We start from the raw sequence: 19,801 nt of genomic DNA on the forward strand, positions 1-19,801 counted from the left end.
CTACAATTTGGTAAGTGTTCAGAAATAAACTCTTGCTCCTTTTTAGTGTTTCCTTGCGCTCACATTTATTTCTGCAATTAATGTTTTGTATGTGGTAAGCCATCCATATGACAGTGGGGAGTCAGAATAAGATATCATGTGCATCCTATTCCTACCCAACCATGCAGACAGCAGTGTTCCATTTTTTGATGTCAAAGATGATATGAAGATCACGCTAAGGATTTTTTTTTTCTATGAGCTAAGCAACATATGTGCACTTTATAAATTTGTGCTTGGTGTAGATTGAAGTCCAGGATAAAACCTGTATTTGCACCTGTGTCCATTTGAGTGCTCTCAGAGATCACCTTGGAAACTCTGATGGAAATATCTGAAAAGGGTAAAGAGAATCCATGGAATGTTTCTGGTCATTGCCAGTATCAAAGGATTCAGTGAGAATCCGCATCTATGATGTAGGTACCATCTCATTTTTCATGAATGGAACTGCCATCAAGGGACATAGCGTCCATCTCAGATGCCTCAGGACATGCCTTTGGGTGTTCAGGTGGCCCTTCCCCCTTAGGAGTAGAGGCATTTCTGTTTAATCATTTTAAAGGTTCTAGTGAAAAATAATCTTTTACAGCTTCCATGCCAGGAAAAAAAAAAAACCTCTGAAGATAAGTAGACTTGACTCCATGAAACTATGAACACGAGGCATGTTCTTACACCTTCACCACAGGACACTACTCAGGGAAGACCTGTGTGTTCATAACATTTTCTGTTATCTCTTTGCTTAAAGCCATACCTAACCAATGTTCTCCCCCAACATTTGACATCTGACATAGGATTCCTTTCCTCTTGGAAGGAAATACGGAGCAGGACTGCAGAGTTTGAAAACAGTCTTCATGTGGCTTATTGTACTTTAGTCCTTGTTCTCTCTTGTTAACATCAGCTACTCAACCGGACCCTTGGTACTCTCATGCCATTCTCCAATCAGTCATGTTAGATAAGTTATTGTAGCAACTTGTACACAAAGTTGGATTAAAAATGCTTGCATACGACCTTCTGCGAATTTTAAAGCGACCACACCTCTTACAAAAGGACTTACATTTCCTCACTGTGGGGGATAGGGATAGCTGTTATAGAAGTATTAGTAATCTCTTTGAATTTAGCTTATTTGATTGGTGCAACGCTGCTTCCCTGACCTTTTATGCATACCTGGCTTAGATGTTTAATGTGCATGATCTCAAGATCTTTTTGCCACTTGCAGGTCACTAGTTCTGAGATGAGGTTGACCATGCCAACAAATTAACAAAATGCTATGCCCAGGAAGGACAATCTTATTATTCACACACTAGTGACATAGGTGGGTACATCTGAGCTCTGTTAAGAAGAATCTTTGTCAAACTTGGAATTTGTTAGGTGTAGAAATCTTTGTTCAGAGACCCCCCATTTAATCTAGGAATCCTTTGCTTTTTCTGTTTGCGGCAACTTCTATTAATTCACCTGTAATCTGTGTTCCCTCTAAGGTGCGTTATTGGGTGCCTGTTGAGCCTTTGTGTTCAATGGGAGTGAGAGAAGCAAGAGTGCAGACAGGAAAACAAATCCAGTTAATCACATTTCTAAATTAGATTGGCTATTTAGACTGAGCCTTAGGACGCTCAAGGGCTTTAGAGCTCTGTTGCCTTAGGGCTTGGTTTGTTCACTGCATATGTTAACATTTCTTATATTAGCCTCACAAAAGAGATGCTTGCAACTGTCTCAAGACGTCCTCAGCTTCGGGCTGGCTGCCTGCCTCCTATGTAAACAAATTCTGGCTATTGAAAACACCTGCAGCACGTGCCCTTTATTTTTACTGTGCTTCTTTAGTGCTGTATTTTTAGTAAGACTTTAGAAGTGTGCACCTAATAGTTAAGATAATACACGCTACTTATTTTGCTCCGCGCCATGCATCCAGCAGTATGAGCAGAAGTGTCAAGCCTGCCCGAGGCGGATATATTGTCAGTTAACAGCAAAATATAACATGTGTCCATTCCATAAAATATCCACAAGATGTTGAGTGGTTGTTTTTAAACCTAATTTTCACACCTTATGAATCTGTAAATGCAGCTCTTGGGCAGGTGAAATGAAACAAAACAGCTAGCTCATGACTGCGTTTCCGTGCAGCCTCAGAACCACGTTCTGAAGAACTCATGACCTGCAGTTAGTCAGAAGTTGAGTATGCCCTTGAAGGCAGTAGCTCTGTCCCAGGCATTGCCCTTTGGTAATCATTGGACATTCATTGCATTCTACATTGATCACTGCCTAGAAACCTGTGCCTGTGTGGTGTCAGTCATATGTGTAAAGTGTACATTCTGAGCTCATGACTCCGGCTGCAGCAGTAAATGGTGGGACAGCCTAAACGAAGAGGATATGTGCAAGGCTGCAGCATGGTGTTGCGATATTAAAGCTGCCCAGATAATACTGCGCACAAGTGCTGTATACAAGTAAAATGTGGGAAAGTTAGGAAGTGCCAGTTTGCATCGCAAGAAATAAGTGACTGGATTGCAAAATCCTGGGCAAGCTGGTCTAGCCTATTCTCTTCGGCAATGCTCACCCAACTCCGGTTCAACGTACAAATGATTGATCATAGATAACAAAAAGATTTTGATGCTAACAATTTTTTTTTTTTTAAAGACACAAATCCAACAGTAGGTGATTAGGATGGTACGCTCTGCCTTTCAGTCGACCCGAAGGTCAGTAAATCAGGTAATGATGACACATGCTGTTTACAGCTGTTAAAACTGCAGCAGTATGGTGTTGGACCTGGCCCTTTTTGCAGTATTATCGCAAACTTTTTGCTTTCTTCCACCTATTTTTCCTGACTTGTTTTGGTTGGATGTAGGACTCTGGGCACTTTACCACTGCTGACCAGTGCTAAAGTCCATAAGCTCTCTAAAATGTATCGGTGATTGGTTTATCCAGGATTGCCTTATTTTGATTTACTAGTAAGTCCTTAGCATAGTGCACCCGGTGTGCCCAGGGCCTATAAATCAAATGCTAATAGTGGGCCTGTAGCTCTGATTGTGCCACGCCCATGAGTAGCCCTGTAAACGTGTTTCAGACCTGCCATTGCAGTGTCTGGGCAGTTTTAAACTGCCATTTCATCCTGACAAGTGCACCCACTTGCCAGGCCTAAACAGTCCCTATTACTGCATGTAAGTCACCATTGGTTAGGCCCATGGGTAGAGTACGATGTATTTAAAAGGTAGGACATGTACTGGTGTGTTATACATGTTCTGATAGTAAAACACTGCTAAATTCAGTTTTCACTACTGGATGGCCTATCTCTCCCATAGAGTAACCTGGGGATTGCCTTGAAATATCATTTGTGTATTTTCCCATTGGGAACAGATCAATATATGGAGTTTATTCTGAACTCACAAATGAAAAATACATCATTTGAATACGTTATTTTTTTTAACTCTAGGTTTGAAAATGGCACTTTTAGAAAGTGGGCATTTTCTTGCTTAACCATTCTATGCCTCTGCCTGTCTGCGGAATATATGTCTGGGTCAGGATGACAATTGGGCTGTTTGTGTATTCACTCTAGACAGTGTGCCCTGCATATCCCGATGGCCCATCAACAGGCTGATGGGTCTTTGAGCTAGAGTGGTGGGAGTAGCTGGTAGCTGCACCTGAATAGGCCTGTGCCTGACCTTACACAAAGCAGTCTCCAACCCCCGGAGTGTCTGGGGCCAGTGCAGAGAAATGTGTATAAGTACTGGACCTCTGACCCCACATAGAACATTTCTGTACTGAGGACCTTCTTCCAGGAAGAAGAGCTGGATGCTGTTGAAGGGACTGTCACCTTGCCTGTTGCTTTGTTGTGCTGGCCTGCTGCTTTCTGCTTCTGTCCTTGGGTTAGGGGGAAAACCATGTTTGAACTACCGTCTCAAAAAGATGCTAAGTTAACAGGGAAAAATAAAATGGAGACGTATGCATCATACAGTAAGTAAGGGCCATGCCCTACAACATTACCACCTTAACTCCACATCTATCTTGAAGATGTGTATCTTCAGTGTACGTAGATGTGGAGTTAATAACCGTAAACCTATACTTGCCTGCATAGTACTTTCATGATATTGTTTTAATAAGTATATTCTGGATATATGAGCATTTTGCTTTTTTGCCACTTGATATTGTGACGTACATCTAGGTGGTGGCTGTAGTAATCCTGCAAAGTGTGGTCTTGTTGTGATCCTATTTGATGTCTCTACTACTGCAACATTGGTCACAGCTATTAGTGATGCCTGTCTATTTTTCATTGATTAGAGATGACTCTTATTTAAAAAAAAAAAAAAATGGTTGGAGACCCTCTGCCCTAGATGCTTAAATAGTAGCAAGTGTACCATCAATTCGACCTGTTGGTCAACTCCTAGGCGAATGCTTTTTCTTCTTTCCGTGACCTCATTGATTTTTAGGTCTGTAACAATTGGAATTTAATGAAAATCAACTTTTTTCTTTTGGGTTGGGGGGGGGGGGGGTGACTGGTTAGATAGTATATCCATGTCACTCAAACTTTAGACGCATCGACTCCTGGTAAATGTTTAGGGTCTAGCCTGTTGTAATCCCTCTGTGGGATTATAACCACGCTCACCGCACGCCCAGCAGTTTGGTTGGTTCGTGGGCTTGCCTTTTTAAAAATTGCTTGATTTCATTGGGGAAATACATGCATCCATCATGGCTTTTCTGGTGCTTAGCCCTCCTCGAGTGCACTGACCAACTGCTGAAAACATATGAGGCTGCATGGCTTCTGGACTACTTTTTCTATTTATTTCGTACGCAGCGTGATCTCGCTGGGCAGTAACTGAGCGCTTTGCATGACATCGTCCCTGTTACATGGATAATTGCTTAACTGCTAGCGACCTTCTGTTTCATTTTGTCTATCCTTCTCACTTCACGCTCCTGCTGAGGCGCTTTAAATCGCTTAAGTGAAACTTTTTTACTTTTCATTTTCAATTAATTTGGCAAGAAAAGTCTGGTTAGGACTTTACAACGCTAATAGCTCTAAGTCGTACAAATGCAAGACCCATTGCAAATGCTTGTTTTGTTAGTTTCAGCCTTATTTTCTTCTCTTCAGTTTCACTTAAAGGCTGCATGCAGGCAGTGTATTAAATATGATTTAAGGGGCTTCTCTTGGCATGAAGGGAAGATGAGCTAGCCTTAGGAGTCCCACTTCCTTTCCAAAAAGTTTCCATGGGAGTGAATCTGGTCCAATGCTAACATTTCAGACCAACATCTGTTAATTTTTCTCCTAGAGAGGTGCTTCTTTTTGCTGTCTTCCTAGCTCTGAGAGATAGTGTTCCATTGACGCTCTGCGTCCAGGGCATCTAATGGAACTGAAGTAGGAAGCACTAGTCATTTTTACCCCTCTGCCAAACTTTCTTTGTTCTGTATCTGTGCTTGATGAGAGTATCTACTAAGGCCCCAGAGTTCATCTGACCAGAAGTACTTTTTTCCCTTGCAGCACATTTTATAGGGTAGATGTTTTTCTCCTACTTGAGAGTTCCATTAGCATATCTGTTTGTTAATCTTAATATACTGTTTCCCATTTTTCCACTTTCTTTGTTGGTCTTGAAATATTTGGGCCTTCACAGTTGTCATATTTTGCAGTTCCTAGATACTGGATTTGCTTAATTTTTACTAGTGGGGGCCCCCCTCATTCTAGAACTTCTTGCCTGCAGATTGTCTTGTTCATGGTTCCGGGCCCAGTCTTTGATTTCTCTAGTGATCATTTTTCCACAGTTCTTGCAAAATATTGCCATTTGGTCTATTAACAGCTGCAAGGTGTCAGCCGCTTGTTGCCAGTAGAACTGACAAATGAGCATACAGCAGAACCTGAATTTGGATATGCCATTCATTTTGTGGATGTACTGTTATCTTTCAGTACCCCCAGGAGAGGATGTTGACATACAGGTAGAGCAGTACTGGTGCCATCAATCATTCTTGATTTGCTCCAGTGTTTTTCTGGAATCTCTTGGGCAGTTATCCTGATTTGTCATATTAGATTGAAGCTGAGGAGGTGTGGTACCCCTTTGAAATTAACTTGACAAGTTAAGTATGACCAATTTTCTAAGCTTTTTCCAGCAATATATCTTTCGGGATAGCATCAAAAAGCTGGGAAAAGGTTTAAAAGGCAGCATAGGGAGGAACCTTCTTACTGGCAGCATATTTGCATATCAGGTATTGTACAATGACTGTCTGGTCCACTGTGAAAGGACCTGCCCTAAATACACCTTATTCTGGGGAGAGCACTGTTTTGTCCTTTGACCATATGTTGACTTCCCAGAGTATGATTCTTGTGACCACCTGCGCAGATGGAGATCAGAAGGAACCTGATGTCCGCGCGCAGAGGTGTCTGCCTTATAGCCGATAGGACGTTGCTTCCGGAACTGACTGACTCATGCAGTGCCCAGCACACCACCTGTTGCTGTCGGAGGCAATTGCTTTACCCAGATCCCGTTTGGCACCTGATGGAAAAGTTTGCAAGGTGAGTAATCCGCAGTTAGTCTCTACTAGATAAAGTGTTAACAAAGGTAAGTAACTTGTTTGTTGTGGCATGTTTTCTTCTGAAGGCCGCCATCCTACAAAAAGTCTGTCCTCCGCAACAGCCATTTACTTTCCAAAAAAAAAATTTTTTTTCATGATAAGCTATGTGTATAGCTGCCTATTTCTTTTTATTTTTCACAGCTTCCTCTTCTTTCCTCGAGGGGGGGAGCACCTTTGGATCTCTACTGCATGAATGTCCGCTGTCTGCATTATTTAACAAAATTGGCATAGTCCTCTGGAGAATGAATGTCAGTTGCCCACTTGTCTTCTCCCTAATGTCAGGAATTTAACATTATCTTTTCTTTCATGTTGGCAATATTGTTTTCTTTGCATCATGTATACCTCCTTATATTGCCTTAGGATCATTTATTTACAATAAACCACCAGGTTTCCTTGTGCTCTATTCTAACTGAAGGAATTATGGCTTCACACAAGTTTCACGTCTCTAAATTGATTTCACTAAAAGGTTCTCAATGTCTTCCTCAGAACCAGATAAACACTTGTCTGTTTTGGTTTTGCGGAATGCCATACTTCCTCCCTCTATCTTTTTTACCAGCCTAGGTAATCTTGTTACATCCTACTTACTGTTTGCTCGAAATATAGAGGTTGCTGAAACTCTGGCCCACATAAGAAACCAGAGAGTTATTCAGCTTGCAAGTATATAAGAAAAAGACTATTTACAATATTGTGCCTTCACTTAGTAAGTCTTCTCCTCATGAAACAAAGCTTGTGATGGCCAAAAATAATTTCCTCTCTTTTCACTGTGCAACAGTTCATAGGATATGTTCTTTAATGACCTGTTTTAAGAGCTACACTGAATGTATTTGCCATTTATTATAGCACCTCCTCATTCTGATTTCTGCGTCATACATTTACGAATTTAATTGCATTACAGCGCTTATTTGTTAACTGTGAAATTTGCTACTTCCCATTCCTTGCCGGAAATGACCTGAATGTCCTAACAACTATCATGAAAGCATACAACTGCCTTTTCTGAAACTATAAATGTGCCCTTGACGTCTAAATCCAAACAGCAGTTCTATTTATCACCATCTCATAATCTCAGTTCAGTTAATTAGTGGCATGGATGATGGGGTACCTGTAAGGAAAAATGACATGACGTAAAGTAATAAGATAATGACTGACATTGGCAAAATAGTAATTTCAAAACAATTGAAAGCCTAAATACTAGTTTAACTCTTTTAGATATGCAATAACCGCATTCCTAGATCTGGTATTCATATTCCAATAACTGAGAGGGATAGCTTTTGAGACCCTTTCAAAGTTCCTTATCTGGTAATGCTGTGCAAATGATGCCTTTTGGAATTTGATAACTTTTTCTCTCAATGATTTTTTTTTTTTTTTTTTTTTTTAAAGACTGTGAACCGGACGAGTTGACTGATTGGTGTATGGATGACAGATGTTCATTTTGTTGCTTACAGAAAGAAACAGTCAGTGTAAGTATCCTTGATGATACCATTGTTTTAAAGCATGTAATAGTTTTCAAAGAAGTAATTTGGAATATTAACATAGATGGTGGGTAGTGTGAGCTTGAATTGTACAGCAATAAAAACAAACTCTTTAATATTCTGTGGTTTGCTTCATGCTTTTAAAGTATGACAGAGGAATTTAATGTGCTGTGGGTCCTGCAAATTAAAATCATCCCATATGCAAAGATATTCTGCAGCTTTAAAAGATTAGCAATTGTGCATCTGAAACGAGCTTTTAGTGGCTGAAAATCTCTGAAAAAATGCATTATGCTGCTTGTGTTTTGTAGAACCTGCATTTGTATAGCAAGCCAAATTAAGCTAGCAGCATTGTAAATAAGTGAAAAGCTAACGACCTTTCTGATGAAGAATCTTCCTTCGTCTGCACCAGTAGCTTTGTCTGATGGCAGCTGCCACCCAGTTCTCTGCAGCTCAGCTGTTGAGATTGAACTTAACACACTAGACCTTTCCTGTGGCAGGTGTACAGCTAATAATGGCTTATTCATCAACTATTTGGTGGATGAGAGAATACTTGCATCCCACTCCAGCTCTTACCATGTCACCTTCGTCAGCAATTTGTGTGTGGTGACATTGACAAATTTGTCTCTGTCTTCTGTTATTCCTCTGCCAGAGGAAGATGGAGGACGTGAAAAAATGGTAAGTGGCCAAGCATAGCTGCTAGACACCAAAGCCTTTATTAGGATTGCAGCACCACCCGGGGCTAACAAGCATATTCACCTGTTATGCAGGTACTGCTAGAATTGCTGGCCATCTTGTAGTGCATGATGTAGGACATTTACTGAAAACTACCACCAGTGTCACAACAGTAATCATTTCTGATATTTGTGTCCGCTTTGGAGCCTGTTCCTTCGACTCCTCCAGTTCAACAAGTTCAACCTCTCAAATTATGCACTACCCTCTTCTTTACAAATTTCCTGGGAGAACACTTCATGGGGATATGGGTGGAGATAATAATGCAAGGTGATGATGGGCCCAAAAATAGTGATGACAGCAGAATGCTGCTGACCTCCGTGCAAACATCCGCAACAAGGCCTTGAAGTTGCCACAATTTCTCTCCCCAGATGGTGCTAGTCCTGACCCTGTTATTAGGGATTTGTATCCTGACGACATTGGCAGATTCCATTGGCAGATTCCATGCTCTGAATGAGAAGGCATCACAGAAATTGAGTCTCCTTGCTTCCACTTTGGAAAAGTCTTGTTTTCTTTTTTACTTCAAGGAGAAGTCTAGTAGGGCTTCAAGAGCGATGCCGTCCTTAATTGTGTATGAGGAAGAACGCCTAAGTAATGATAAATGTATTCTTCATTGAGAAGAAGTAAGTCTACTGAGACTGCTCCCACTTCCACCCATACCTAGGACAAAGCAGTTGTTGTTGCTGCTGCACAGTACAGATCACAGAATATAGCAACTCCATGCACAGCTCCCCTAGATAAGTATGGGGTGTAAATGAGACTCCTTGGTGACGTTGGTCAAGATTTATCAGTGATTCCTGTTAAAGCTGTTAATGTCTCTGTGGTGGTAGCCAGATATGACCTCCCTCTACAGAGTGACATATCCCATTTCATTGATAAGCTTCCACAGGAAGACAGGATATAAGCAAAAGCGTATCTGAATGAAAGTGATCAAGCTTCGGCTACTTTAATAGATGCTGTAATGGATTCTTCAGTATGTGGCCTTCACCAGACCGGGAATGCCACAATTATGAGGCCTTACGAATAGCTCAAACTCTAAAGTACCACTTTTAGCCCGGAGGTACATTCGAACATTATGACAAAAAGGTACACACAACACTGCAGGCAATCAGAACAGAACCTGAGTCCACAAGATCACTTTGTATGTGACACATGCTGTATTTGTAGGATTGATGGTTCTGCAGTGAACAAAGTTCTTTCCACTGGGGATACAACTTTACTTTCACATGCAATATGGGCATCTTCAATGATCTCAATATTCTTTCCTGCTCCTTCCAAGATAACTTTGTGCTCAGTACAGTAAACAAAGGACAAAGATAAATTTGCAGACAAGGAAGTTGTCTGACATGTTCTCCTCTGTCTTGACTCTGTGGATGAGCGGTAGGATATCTCACTTCTTACAGGACTGGTAGAACTTAATGTAAGACAGAGTCCCTTTGACAGCCTGGCTTACCAGGACTTGGAATGTTTTCACATGGACTGACCTGACAAATACAAGCAGATACTCGGAGCAGCTAGAGCACTGTACATAACTAAAACACCTTAAAATGGAAGAGTGTTGTGTAAAGGCCAGAAAGCAAGAGTTTAAACCCACTGGAAATGTATTAATTTCAGTTTTTATCATATTTTTGGAAGCTCACTTTAATTATACCTCTATTAAAGTCCGCCTGGCAGTGATTTCTAGTTGATCAGAGTAAACCTTTAGTTTTTTGTCAAGACTAAGTAAGGTTTTCAGAAAGTGTTTGTTCAGGTCCTGCCATTCAGAGGCAAGGCTCTAGCACGGATGCTCAACACAGTCTCAGCAGCTCTACTGAGAGACCACACTTGTGAACCAGTTCATAGGTTTGACACATTCTGTGGAAGATTGCTATATTAGCGATAACATCAGCCAAAAACACAGATGAGGTACAGGCTCTTGCACAGAGCCTTACCTAAAATTCTCTGGTGACACCAAAGGCATAGGCTAACTTAACTGTAAATCCTTAGTCTATGGTACCTAGGGCATGTCAGTTAGAGGGTCACCCCAGGTTTTGCAGCACCTGTTGTGCCACTCTGAGGATGACACAGGTAGAAAGGCTGGAAGAGCAGTTATAACTGCTAGCCAGACTTTGTCATTTATAACAATGGCAAAGCCAAAGCTCTCCCTGCAATATTTGTTACACACTGACCCCCTCATCTCTGCTAACTCCTAAATGGTGTGACCAAAGTTGATACCCCAAGGTATGAAACAACTCTATGTGAAGTTAGACTTGATTCTCAAGTCAAAATTAATGTAACGAGTGGAAGTGTGCAACTTTAACAAAATTGCCACTTTGTTGCCTTCAATCTCCTCTGCCCTTAATGGTTACACAGGGAGCTTGAGGCTGGGACAGCTTTCTACCCTTCTAGGGAGACATGCTAACGACTCCCAAGAAACTAGATAAAAGGGGCCTGCATGGGAGAGGGGTGTTACCTCCCTCCTGCTGAAAGGCTCACAGGTGTTGGCCCAAAAGGTGTACTTCAAAGCTGAAGCTAGCTTTGAAGAGCAAATAGGGTAACACTAGAAAGAGAGCAACCCCATTGTTTAGGTAGATGAGCTGGTACCGGGAAAGGGGAGGAGAAACGTTGCCATGAAACCTGTTTTCCAGGTGCATGTAGCTCCCTTGGTAGGCACACCTCTGGTTTGGGCTAGGGAACTCTGGATGCCGAGAGAAGGGCTCTGCCAAGTTGAGAGTGGGCAGAATGGTGTATCTTGGGGTAACCAGATGCTTCACTTCCCAGAAAGCCCCTCTCAGGAGGGAAGGCCCTAGTGGCACATTGGGTGCTGACTGCATCTATCCTGAGGGTACGTTTGAAGCATACAAATGGTGCCTTTGGCACCCAGAACTCAGATCTGGACTGGAAGACGACCTGCTGCACCATGGAACAGGCAAAGAGGCTGGACCTGGTGGCTAGCAAAGTGGGACAGTGCCTGCTTCAGCTGGGCTCCAGAGACTCCTTCTCCAAGATCAGGACACAGCAAAGACTCCAAGAGCCAGGCGGCTGACCTACTGCAGCACCAGAGACCAGGAACCATTGCTCGTTGCGCCAGAGTTTGCTGAGCCCAGGAAAGTTGTTGGAGTGCAGCTTGGTCGCCCAGAAGCAGTTATCACCCAGGAAGGGACTTGGCTGTGACCGCGATACCAGGCAACTGGTCACCCAGTGGCGACTGAACTGCTACCAGCGGGCACCAGTACTTCGAGGGACGTCGACCATGCAACCAAGACCACCTCAACCCCTCTTGAACCGAGGAGTAGCTGCAGGAAGACCCTGTCAACACTGCAGCATCCTTGAGCATCTTCATTACTTATCCTTTGCATCAGGGCCCCTTCCATAGAAATCCATTCCAAAGAGGACCAAGTGCAAGGAGTGCTAGTAACTGCTAGGAGACTGCTTCATCCGTGTAAAGAACTGTTTCTGTGGACCTTGCTGGTGCCCCTGACTGGCTCTGTAACTGAATTGGTCGACTAAAGTGACTGCAATACAACTAACTGAACATTTTGTTGAAAGTTTCTAATTGTCAGATTCAGTGAATTTGCCAATGCTTGTTCACAGTTAAGCAAAACGCTTTGGTTTACTATACCATGTAAATTCTATATCTCTGGAACCCTCCAATTGATATTGATTGTAGTGTCTACAATACATAAAATATATATATATATATATTTTAAATAAATTGGTGTCCGATTTCTTGAAAGTCTTGTTGATTCCTTCAGTTGTTTTGGTGCTGTTTAAATGCTTAACCCTGGGTAGTTATGGCTTTGAGCAGCAAAGCTTACAAACAGGAACTGAATGTTTGACAAATGGAACCTACTTGGCCTAAGGCGGTTGGTAAGTGTATTAGATAGTGAGGTTGCATTTCATCATATTTACTTTCTTTGAAAATCTACAGAGAGGAGCTGCTCCCTGACATTAAGCTAAAGAATGTTGGTGTAAATTAAGTCTTGAAAACAATTCGCACTTTCAAGTAATTAGTGAAGAGGAGATCTGGAAGTATTACGAGTAAAAGGGAAAGCCCCAGGCCCAGATGTTATCCAGACAGAGCTATATCCCAAGATGAGAAAATAACATCCAACTGGAAGACTTTGTTCAATAAAATCCTTTGTGAGAATACCCAGTTACCAGCATCAGGGCAGGAAGTGATTATCTACGTCATCTTAAAACTTCCCAATAAATGCAAGTCCAGTACAATATCCTTGTTAAATTATGACTAGAAAATCTTTACTGCCATTTTGGCGAAAAGGTTGGCACAACAAAAAAAAGTTTAATTCAGGATGATCACAAAGATTTCATTCCTGGGAATATGTGTGTGTATATATATATATATATACACACACGAATGAACGCACGCTTTGATCTGGTCTAGCGACCTGGCTACTATTTATTCTACCCCCTACGCCAGAATCTTTCACTGGTAAACTTGACAGAGCATGTGAAGAAAATGAGGGACAATTCAAGAGTGCCCTCTTTCTCCCTTTTTTTCAATCTATATGTTTCCAGACACTTAAGTTAAATGGCACTATAGTTTGTTGTGTCTGCAAGGGCTTCATAAAGAAATTGGCTTTAAATGCATATAACCTAATTATCTACATTGTCCACCCTAGCCAAAATCCTTACACATTTGCAAGAGGAGATATCCAATATTGGCCAATTCTCAGCATACCAGGTGAACCATGATAAGACTGAGATAATGACCTGGAATTGTGACTTTGTTTCTTTGTGGGGAACGGAAAGGGGCTATTGGATATGTGGGCATAGCTGTGGTTAATAATTTGGTAAAGATAATGTAAGTTGACCTAAAAGGGTGGCGAAAGATGCAATGCCAGTTTAACAAATGCAAGAACTTACCATTGACACTCAATGATTGAGTTAATTCAGTTAAAACTTAGCGTTCGAAAGTAAACTTTGTTTGATACCATACCACTGATCTTCAACAAAAAATCACTAATGGACACAGGGCGAACTTAGTAGTTTTGTGTGGTGTTCAAATGGAGTCCTATTATTGTGGAAAATTGTGTATAAATGGTGCTGCATATACTGCCTTTTTCGTTCGTGGCGACATTTTTTTAAGTGTTTATGAAAAGACAGTCTTCAAAATCAGCGCAATGATTAAATAACTATCGAAGTGGGGCACAAACAAAATGCATAAATGGGGAACAATAGAAAAACACCAGAAGCTTGACTACCCAAGGTAATTGAACATTAAACAAGCTGTCATGGAGTGAAAAAGCAGCGCAGGAAGGAAGAAATGGCATACTGTTAGTGTTTTTGTTGTGGTGTACGTATGTGCCCTCTAATTTCTTCTTTTTTTTTTTTTTTTTTTTTTTTTTAATTCTTCATTCTTAAACTGATTTTTTTTATTATTCTTTTTTTTTATCACTGTACTTTTTTCCTTTTCTCCATCATTCACAACCCAGACCGAATCACCACGTGTATCTGTTTGTGATGTTTCTGTATTGAAAACCTAAGTAAAAGGAAGCAAAGCACTGCACATTTTCAAAGATGAGCATTGAGTTAAGTAGCGGAAGGAGTAGTAGTTGGTTTGTCCATGGTTAACGCATTGTGTTGTAGGTGTTTTTATTTTTTTTTTTATTTTTTTTAACTGTCTGAAGCAGCGTTTGAGCAGTACTGATGGATGCAGGTTTTTTTCCAGATCATGATTCCACAGATGAAAAAGGCTTGCTGTTTTATTTTCTTTCCACACTGCCTTTACACTTCCAATCATTTAGTGAGCAAAAACAGCTGGCGACGCACAGACAAGGCAATGCACTTGAGGACCCTCTTATAAGTGTCCTGCTGACTTTTTGAAAGTGTTTACTTTATTTTCCCAATGTAAACTATTTGTGAAGGAGGGACAATAAGGACGAAGAATAATAAATAACTAGTCATGAAAGTAATTTTCCTCATAGTTATGACTCTCCAAAAGCACCTTTGTCAGTTACAGAATTCTCATGTTAGAAATGGGGCTTCTGGTTGGCTAGAGTATGCACCTGTGCTGGGCAGGATTCACCACTCTAGCCAGGACAAGTAAGTTACACACCAGATATAACCTCTGCTCTCCCTCTGGTAGCCTTGCATAGAACAGTCAAGCTTATCCCCAGGCGCAATGTGTACAGAGTTTGCGCAATACACGCAAACCACTGACACAATAAATACTCCACAAATGAGACTCCACACTGGGTTGTATAAAACTATGGAGTGTGTGTCTGTGTGATCAGACCAAAAACCTCTCATGAATACTGTGTATACTATGCGATTACTAAAATAGTATTTGTCATCCTGATGACCAGGAGAACCAACCAACAGACATCAGATATAGTGAACATATTAGATTCATACTGAAGTGGTGCTGGTTATCATAAATACAAGGATGGTACTCATGACCCTGAATACTGCACCACAAAAACAACTCAAACTAGTAATTGCTTAGGGCACGTAAGGAACTTGTTGGAAAATTGATTATTGGGAAGGGCAGGTAAGTACCTACACTTAGCAATAGGCCACTAACCTCCACTTAGGTCCAGTTAGGTCGCAATAAATTAAACCCAGCTCAACCCTTGGAGCAACAAGGCTTAACTTGGGAGACAAATGTGTAAAGCATTTAAAAATCACAAAACAGTCAATGTAAAACACAATAAAAATCCAATACGAATTTTTGAACATAGATTATAGTTTTATCTTTAAAATGACACCAAAACAATTAATCGGATGAAGGGGACCGGAGATATGCATTTTTAAAGAATTAATGCTTTCTAGCGCGTAGAAGCAACTAGCGCTTAAAGGGTTAAAAAAAAAAAAAAAGGCCATAATGGAAAGGAACAAAGTCCAGAGTTCAGGCCACCCACGAGGTAACACTGTCACACTTACTTTCAGAAGTGTTTCTTGACTCAGGAAAGTGGTCCACAGCACCAGCCAAGGGTTCAGAGGCTCTGGTTTGCCTCTTGAGGTCTGGGACTTCAACTCCCACAATGCACCTTTGCAACTTGGAGTTGCTCCAAACATCTCCAAATTCCATTTGAGAATCCCCAGAATTCTCAAATGGCCACTGGACGCTGGTCAGCTGTGCTGTGCTTGCAGGACTTAATGCCGGGGACTCTGGGCAGCTCCTTTGTACCTGTAGCAAATAGGGAGTCCCTTCTTGAAGCAGTAGAAGACAGGCAAAGTTGTGTGGGGTGTTTTGTATTTTTTTATTTTTGGTGAAGCCCAAGTGTGCAGCTGGTGCAGTCCTTCAGAGCGTAGTGCCCAGGTGCAGGTCAGGGGTCTAGCAGGGCAGTCCTTCTTAATATAATAAAACATAACTTTTTTTGTGTTGCATTTTTTTATTGTTTATTGCATCATATTACATAGTATAGTGAACAGTCTGTTAACCTAAGCCATTTCTGTTTCTAATCATGTTTTCTCATAGGGAAGGCAACAAGTACAGTTTTACATTCTGTGAGTCATTATCAATACACATGTCTGTTTTTCCTAGGCTTTATACATGTACAATTGTTGTTTTATATCTCTCTTGTCTATTGCTATGCCATTTGCCATAATTGCGGCTTTTCTTATAATAATGCATGTACAATCAGAGGTATGTTAAACGATTCAGTGAAACCAACTTATAAAAGAGGAGGGAGAAAACAAAAGAACAAGGATCCATTTGCTCCATGATGTCCTCGTTCTACAATTCTACTGCAATAACAGTCGGGGTCAACACTAATCAGGTGTCCCATTTGCCATCTCCTTGAGTTTCCCAGGAGTATGCTGCTAGTCATTTAAAGAGTGTGAGTCATAATGTTTTGTGGTAAGGGAGGGATACGGTCAAGGGTAGTGGGGGACCATAAGGGGTGTTCTGAGGGATATAAAAAAAAGTAGTGATTAGTGTGGGTCGTGGAAATGGGAGAAGGAAGGGGGGATGGGGGGGTAGAGTGTCTGGGTAGGAATCTAAGAGTATAGAAAATGTAGAGTAGAGAGGGAGGGTGTGAAAGGGGTAAGGGGAAAGAGGACATATATATGAATTGTATTAGTGTCCATGGTGTCTAATAGGCAGAAGAAGAAGAAGAAAGTGACAACGGTAGTAACAATAAAAATAGACTGTAATAATAATGATGTTAATATTAGTAGTGATATTAGTAGTGATAGCGATAGTGACGGAGGGGACCGTGTGAGTTCAAAAGGCAAATCATTATAGTGGCTGCTTCCATATGAAGAGAAAAATAGGGCCCAACCATAAAGTGTTATAAGATGTTTTGGGGCAGGGGGGGTGTGTGATACGGTGATATGAACATCAATAATATGCGTAAGGATTGGGATATGAATAGCGGAATAGGTTATGCCAAAAAGGTCAATGAATAGTGGATGGTGAGCAGCGGTTTTTATCATAGGTTGTACGGTAGCTTTCTACCGGGGGGGTTGGGGGGGGGTTCGTCATCTGAGTCCAGGAGGGGAGGGATGGTCTGTTAGGTATGGGTGGATATACCTGCATGGGTATGATACCAGAAATGGTATATTCCCACTACGTGGTATTTTGTGGAGTTCTCTAGGGGTAATCTGGTCCTAGTGTCCGGAGATGAAGGGTGACCAGGTCTGGAGAAACACCTCCGTTCTGTCCTGTAAACTGTAGATAAGTCGTTTGTGTGTGGCTGCTTGGTACATTGCTGTCAACCATTCATCATGGGAGGGGACGGTCGGTGCACACCAGTGTCTAAGGATGCATAATTTGGCCGTTGCTAGAGCGGTGTGTAGGAGTCTACTTTGAGTTCGTGTGATCTTATGAAGTTCTCCCATGTCGTGTAGCAATAGGCGAGATGGGGTGAGAAGTGGTGGGAGGGGTAGGGATTCTCGGAGGGTGTTTCCCACTGTTCTCCAAAAAGGTTGTACGGCTGCGCAATTGTGTAGGATATGGAGTAAGTCACAGTGTGTGTGTGGACACCTCCCCCATGCAAACTGCTGGAGAAGTCTTGCCATATGTAATTTTTGTGGGGTCCAATACCAATCATGTAGTGTCTTAAAGAGGCAGAATTTCAGACGAGCCTCGCGTGCTCCGTGGTCTCTGGCTTCGATCAGGTCAGCCCAGTCCTCCAGGTCGTATTCAGTTTGTAGGTGCGTCTGCCATTTGTTTTTGAGGGAAGTCAGGAGTGGGAGTGAGAAGAGGTGGCGATTTAGCAATGCCTGGAGTCGCTATATCGCACCTTTCATCTGCCCCCATGTCTCTAGATAGTGTAGTATAGGAGAGCGAGGGAGCTGTCTGGGGAGGGCACCTAGTCTCTGTTTAAGACAATGTCTGAGTTGGAGGTAACGCCATGAGTGGCATTCCGGTAGGTTGAATTCCACCTGTAGGTCCCTAAGTGTTTTCCAGGTTTCCCCTGATATAAGTTGATCCACTCGCCTGATGCCTTGTTGACCCCAATCCTTCCAGGTAATAGTATTCCCTCCGATTTGGAACCCTTTGTTGCCCCATAACGGAGCCCTGTCATGTAAGTGGGGGTCTATCTTAAGGAGCCGATGTACCCGCAGCCAGGTTTTCTTCATGGCTCCTATCATAGGATTGGTGGGTTGGGAGCATTTTTGGCTTGTATCGTATAATAGCTGGAGGCCGTAGAGGGTCCCTGTAAGGGCTCATTCTACGTCCACCCATAGTGGCGGGGTTATTACAGTCGGGAGTAGGAGGGCCATTTGTGAAAGATGTAACACGTACGAATAGTGTTCGATCGAGGGAAGGCTTAGTCCACCGCATTACCGACGGGCTATCAAGGTGGCTTTGGGTAGTCGTGGGCGCATGGATCCCCAAGCAAAGGAGCGGATACATCGGTCTATCTCTCTTAATACAGGTAAGGAGATCTGTAAGGGGAGCATACCTAGGACATATAGGAACCTCGGCAGGTTACCATCCGCACCGCTTGTACTCTGCCCCACATGGAGAGGCTCAGTTGGCCCCATTTCTCAAAGTCCCGTTTCATGGTATTGATCAGTGGGTCTATATTGTCTGACACTACATTGACCAACCCTGTATTTACGTAAATTCCTAGATATCTTAGCCGGGAGTGTTTCCATTTAATCGGTAAGCCTTGTATGGAGGCATTCACTGTGACTGGGGAAAGTGGTAGAGCTTCACACTTGTCCCAATTGATTCGATATCCTGATATGCATTCAAATTCCGTTAGAATCTCCCTCAGGGCAGTGATGGAAGTCGGCAGGTCAGTGAGGGTAAGTAAGATATCATCTGCGTATACATTTTTGTCAGATTTTCCGCCTGGTAGCGGGATTCCTGATATGAGGTTGGAACTACGGATGGCTGCCGCCAGAGGCTCCACCGTGAGTAGAAATAGGAGGGGTGATAGTGGGCATCCTTGACGTGTCCCTCTCCGGATCTCAAGTGTCCGACAGGAACCCCCCACAGTTTACCTGTGCTGTCGGGGAGCCATATAGGAGGCGCACCTTGTTAATGAAGCCTTCTCCTAACCCGAATCGTTTCAAGATTTCGAAGAGGTACCACCATTCTATTCGATCGAACGCTTTCTCGGCATCCAATGAGAGGGCTAGAGCTTCCTCTTGTGTATCGCGGGCAGCCCAAATGGCATGGAAAAGTGTGCGGAGGTGATTCCTGGAGGAGCGGCCCGGCACGAAGCCTACTTGGGAATGATGGATTAACGAGGGAATAACTTTTTTAAGGCGAGTGGCCAGTATTCCCGCTAATATTTTAATATCTCCGTTCAATAAGGAGATAGGGCGATAGCTTCCGCTAAGAAGTGGGTCTTTTCCAGGTTTCGGCAAGACTGTGATAGTGGCTTTATTAGACATAGGATGTATGGAGCCTTCCCTTTCGGCCCCTTGAAATGCCTCGTATGAGACATCTACAGTGTCGGTTCCCGTCCATTTATAGAATTCAGATGTGAACCCATCCTCCCCCGGTGCTTTGTGATATGATAGATTAGCTATTGCTTGTTGTATCTCTTCCTTACTAATATCCCCTTCTAGAAGAGCCTTGCCTTCATCTGTAAGATGGGGGATGTGTGTCCTCTGCAGGAATGCGTCTA

General features: G+C 42.4%; 1 protein-coding gene across 5 annotated transcripts in view; it reads left to right on the top strand.

The window, feature by feature from the left end:
- The window catches only part of LCORL (ligand dependent nuclear receptor corepressor like), a 538,841-nt gene that overhangs the window by 58,060 nt on the left and 460,980 nt on the right, over positions 1 to 19,801 (top strand). For all 5 annotated transcript variants that reach the window (XM_069202195.1, XM_069202178.1, XM_069202177.1 and 2 more), the window contains exon 3: positions 7,945 to 8,024. In XM_069202195.1, the coding sequence (XP_069058296.1) occupies positions 7,945 to 8,024 (80 nt within the window). The remainder of the gene's footprint in view (positions 1 to 7,944; positions 8,025 to 19,801) is intronic.

This window comes from Pleurodeles waltl, chromosome 1_2 (assembly GCF_031143425.1).
Source record: "Pleurodeles waltl isolate 20211129_DDA chromosome 1_2, aPleWal1.hap1.20221129, whole genome shotgun sequence".
In the NCBI taxonomy this organism is placed as follows: Eukaryota; Metazoa; Chordata; class Amphibia; order Caudata; family Salamandridae; genus Pleurodeles; species Pleurodeles waltl.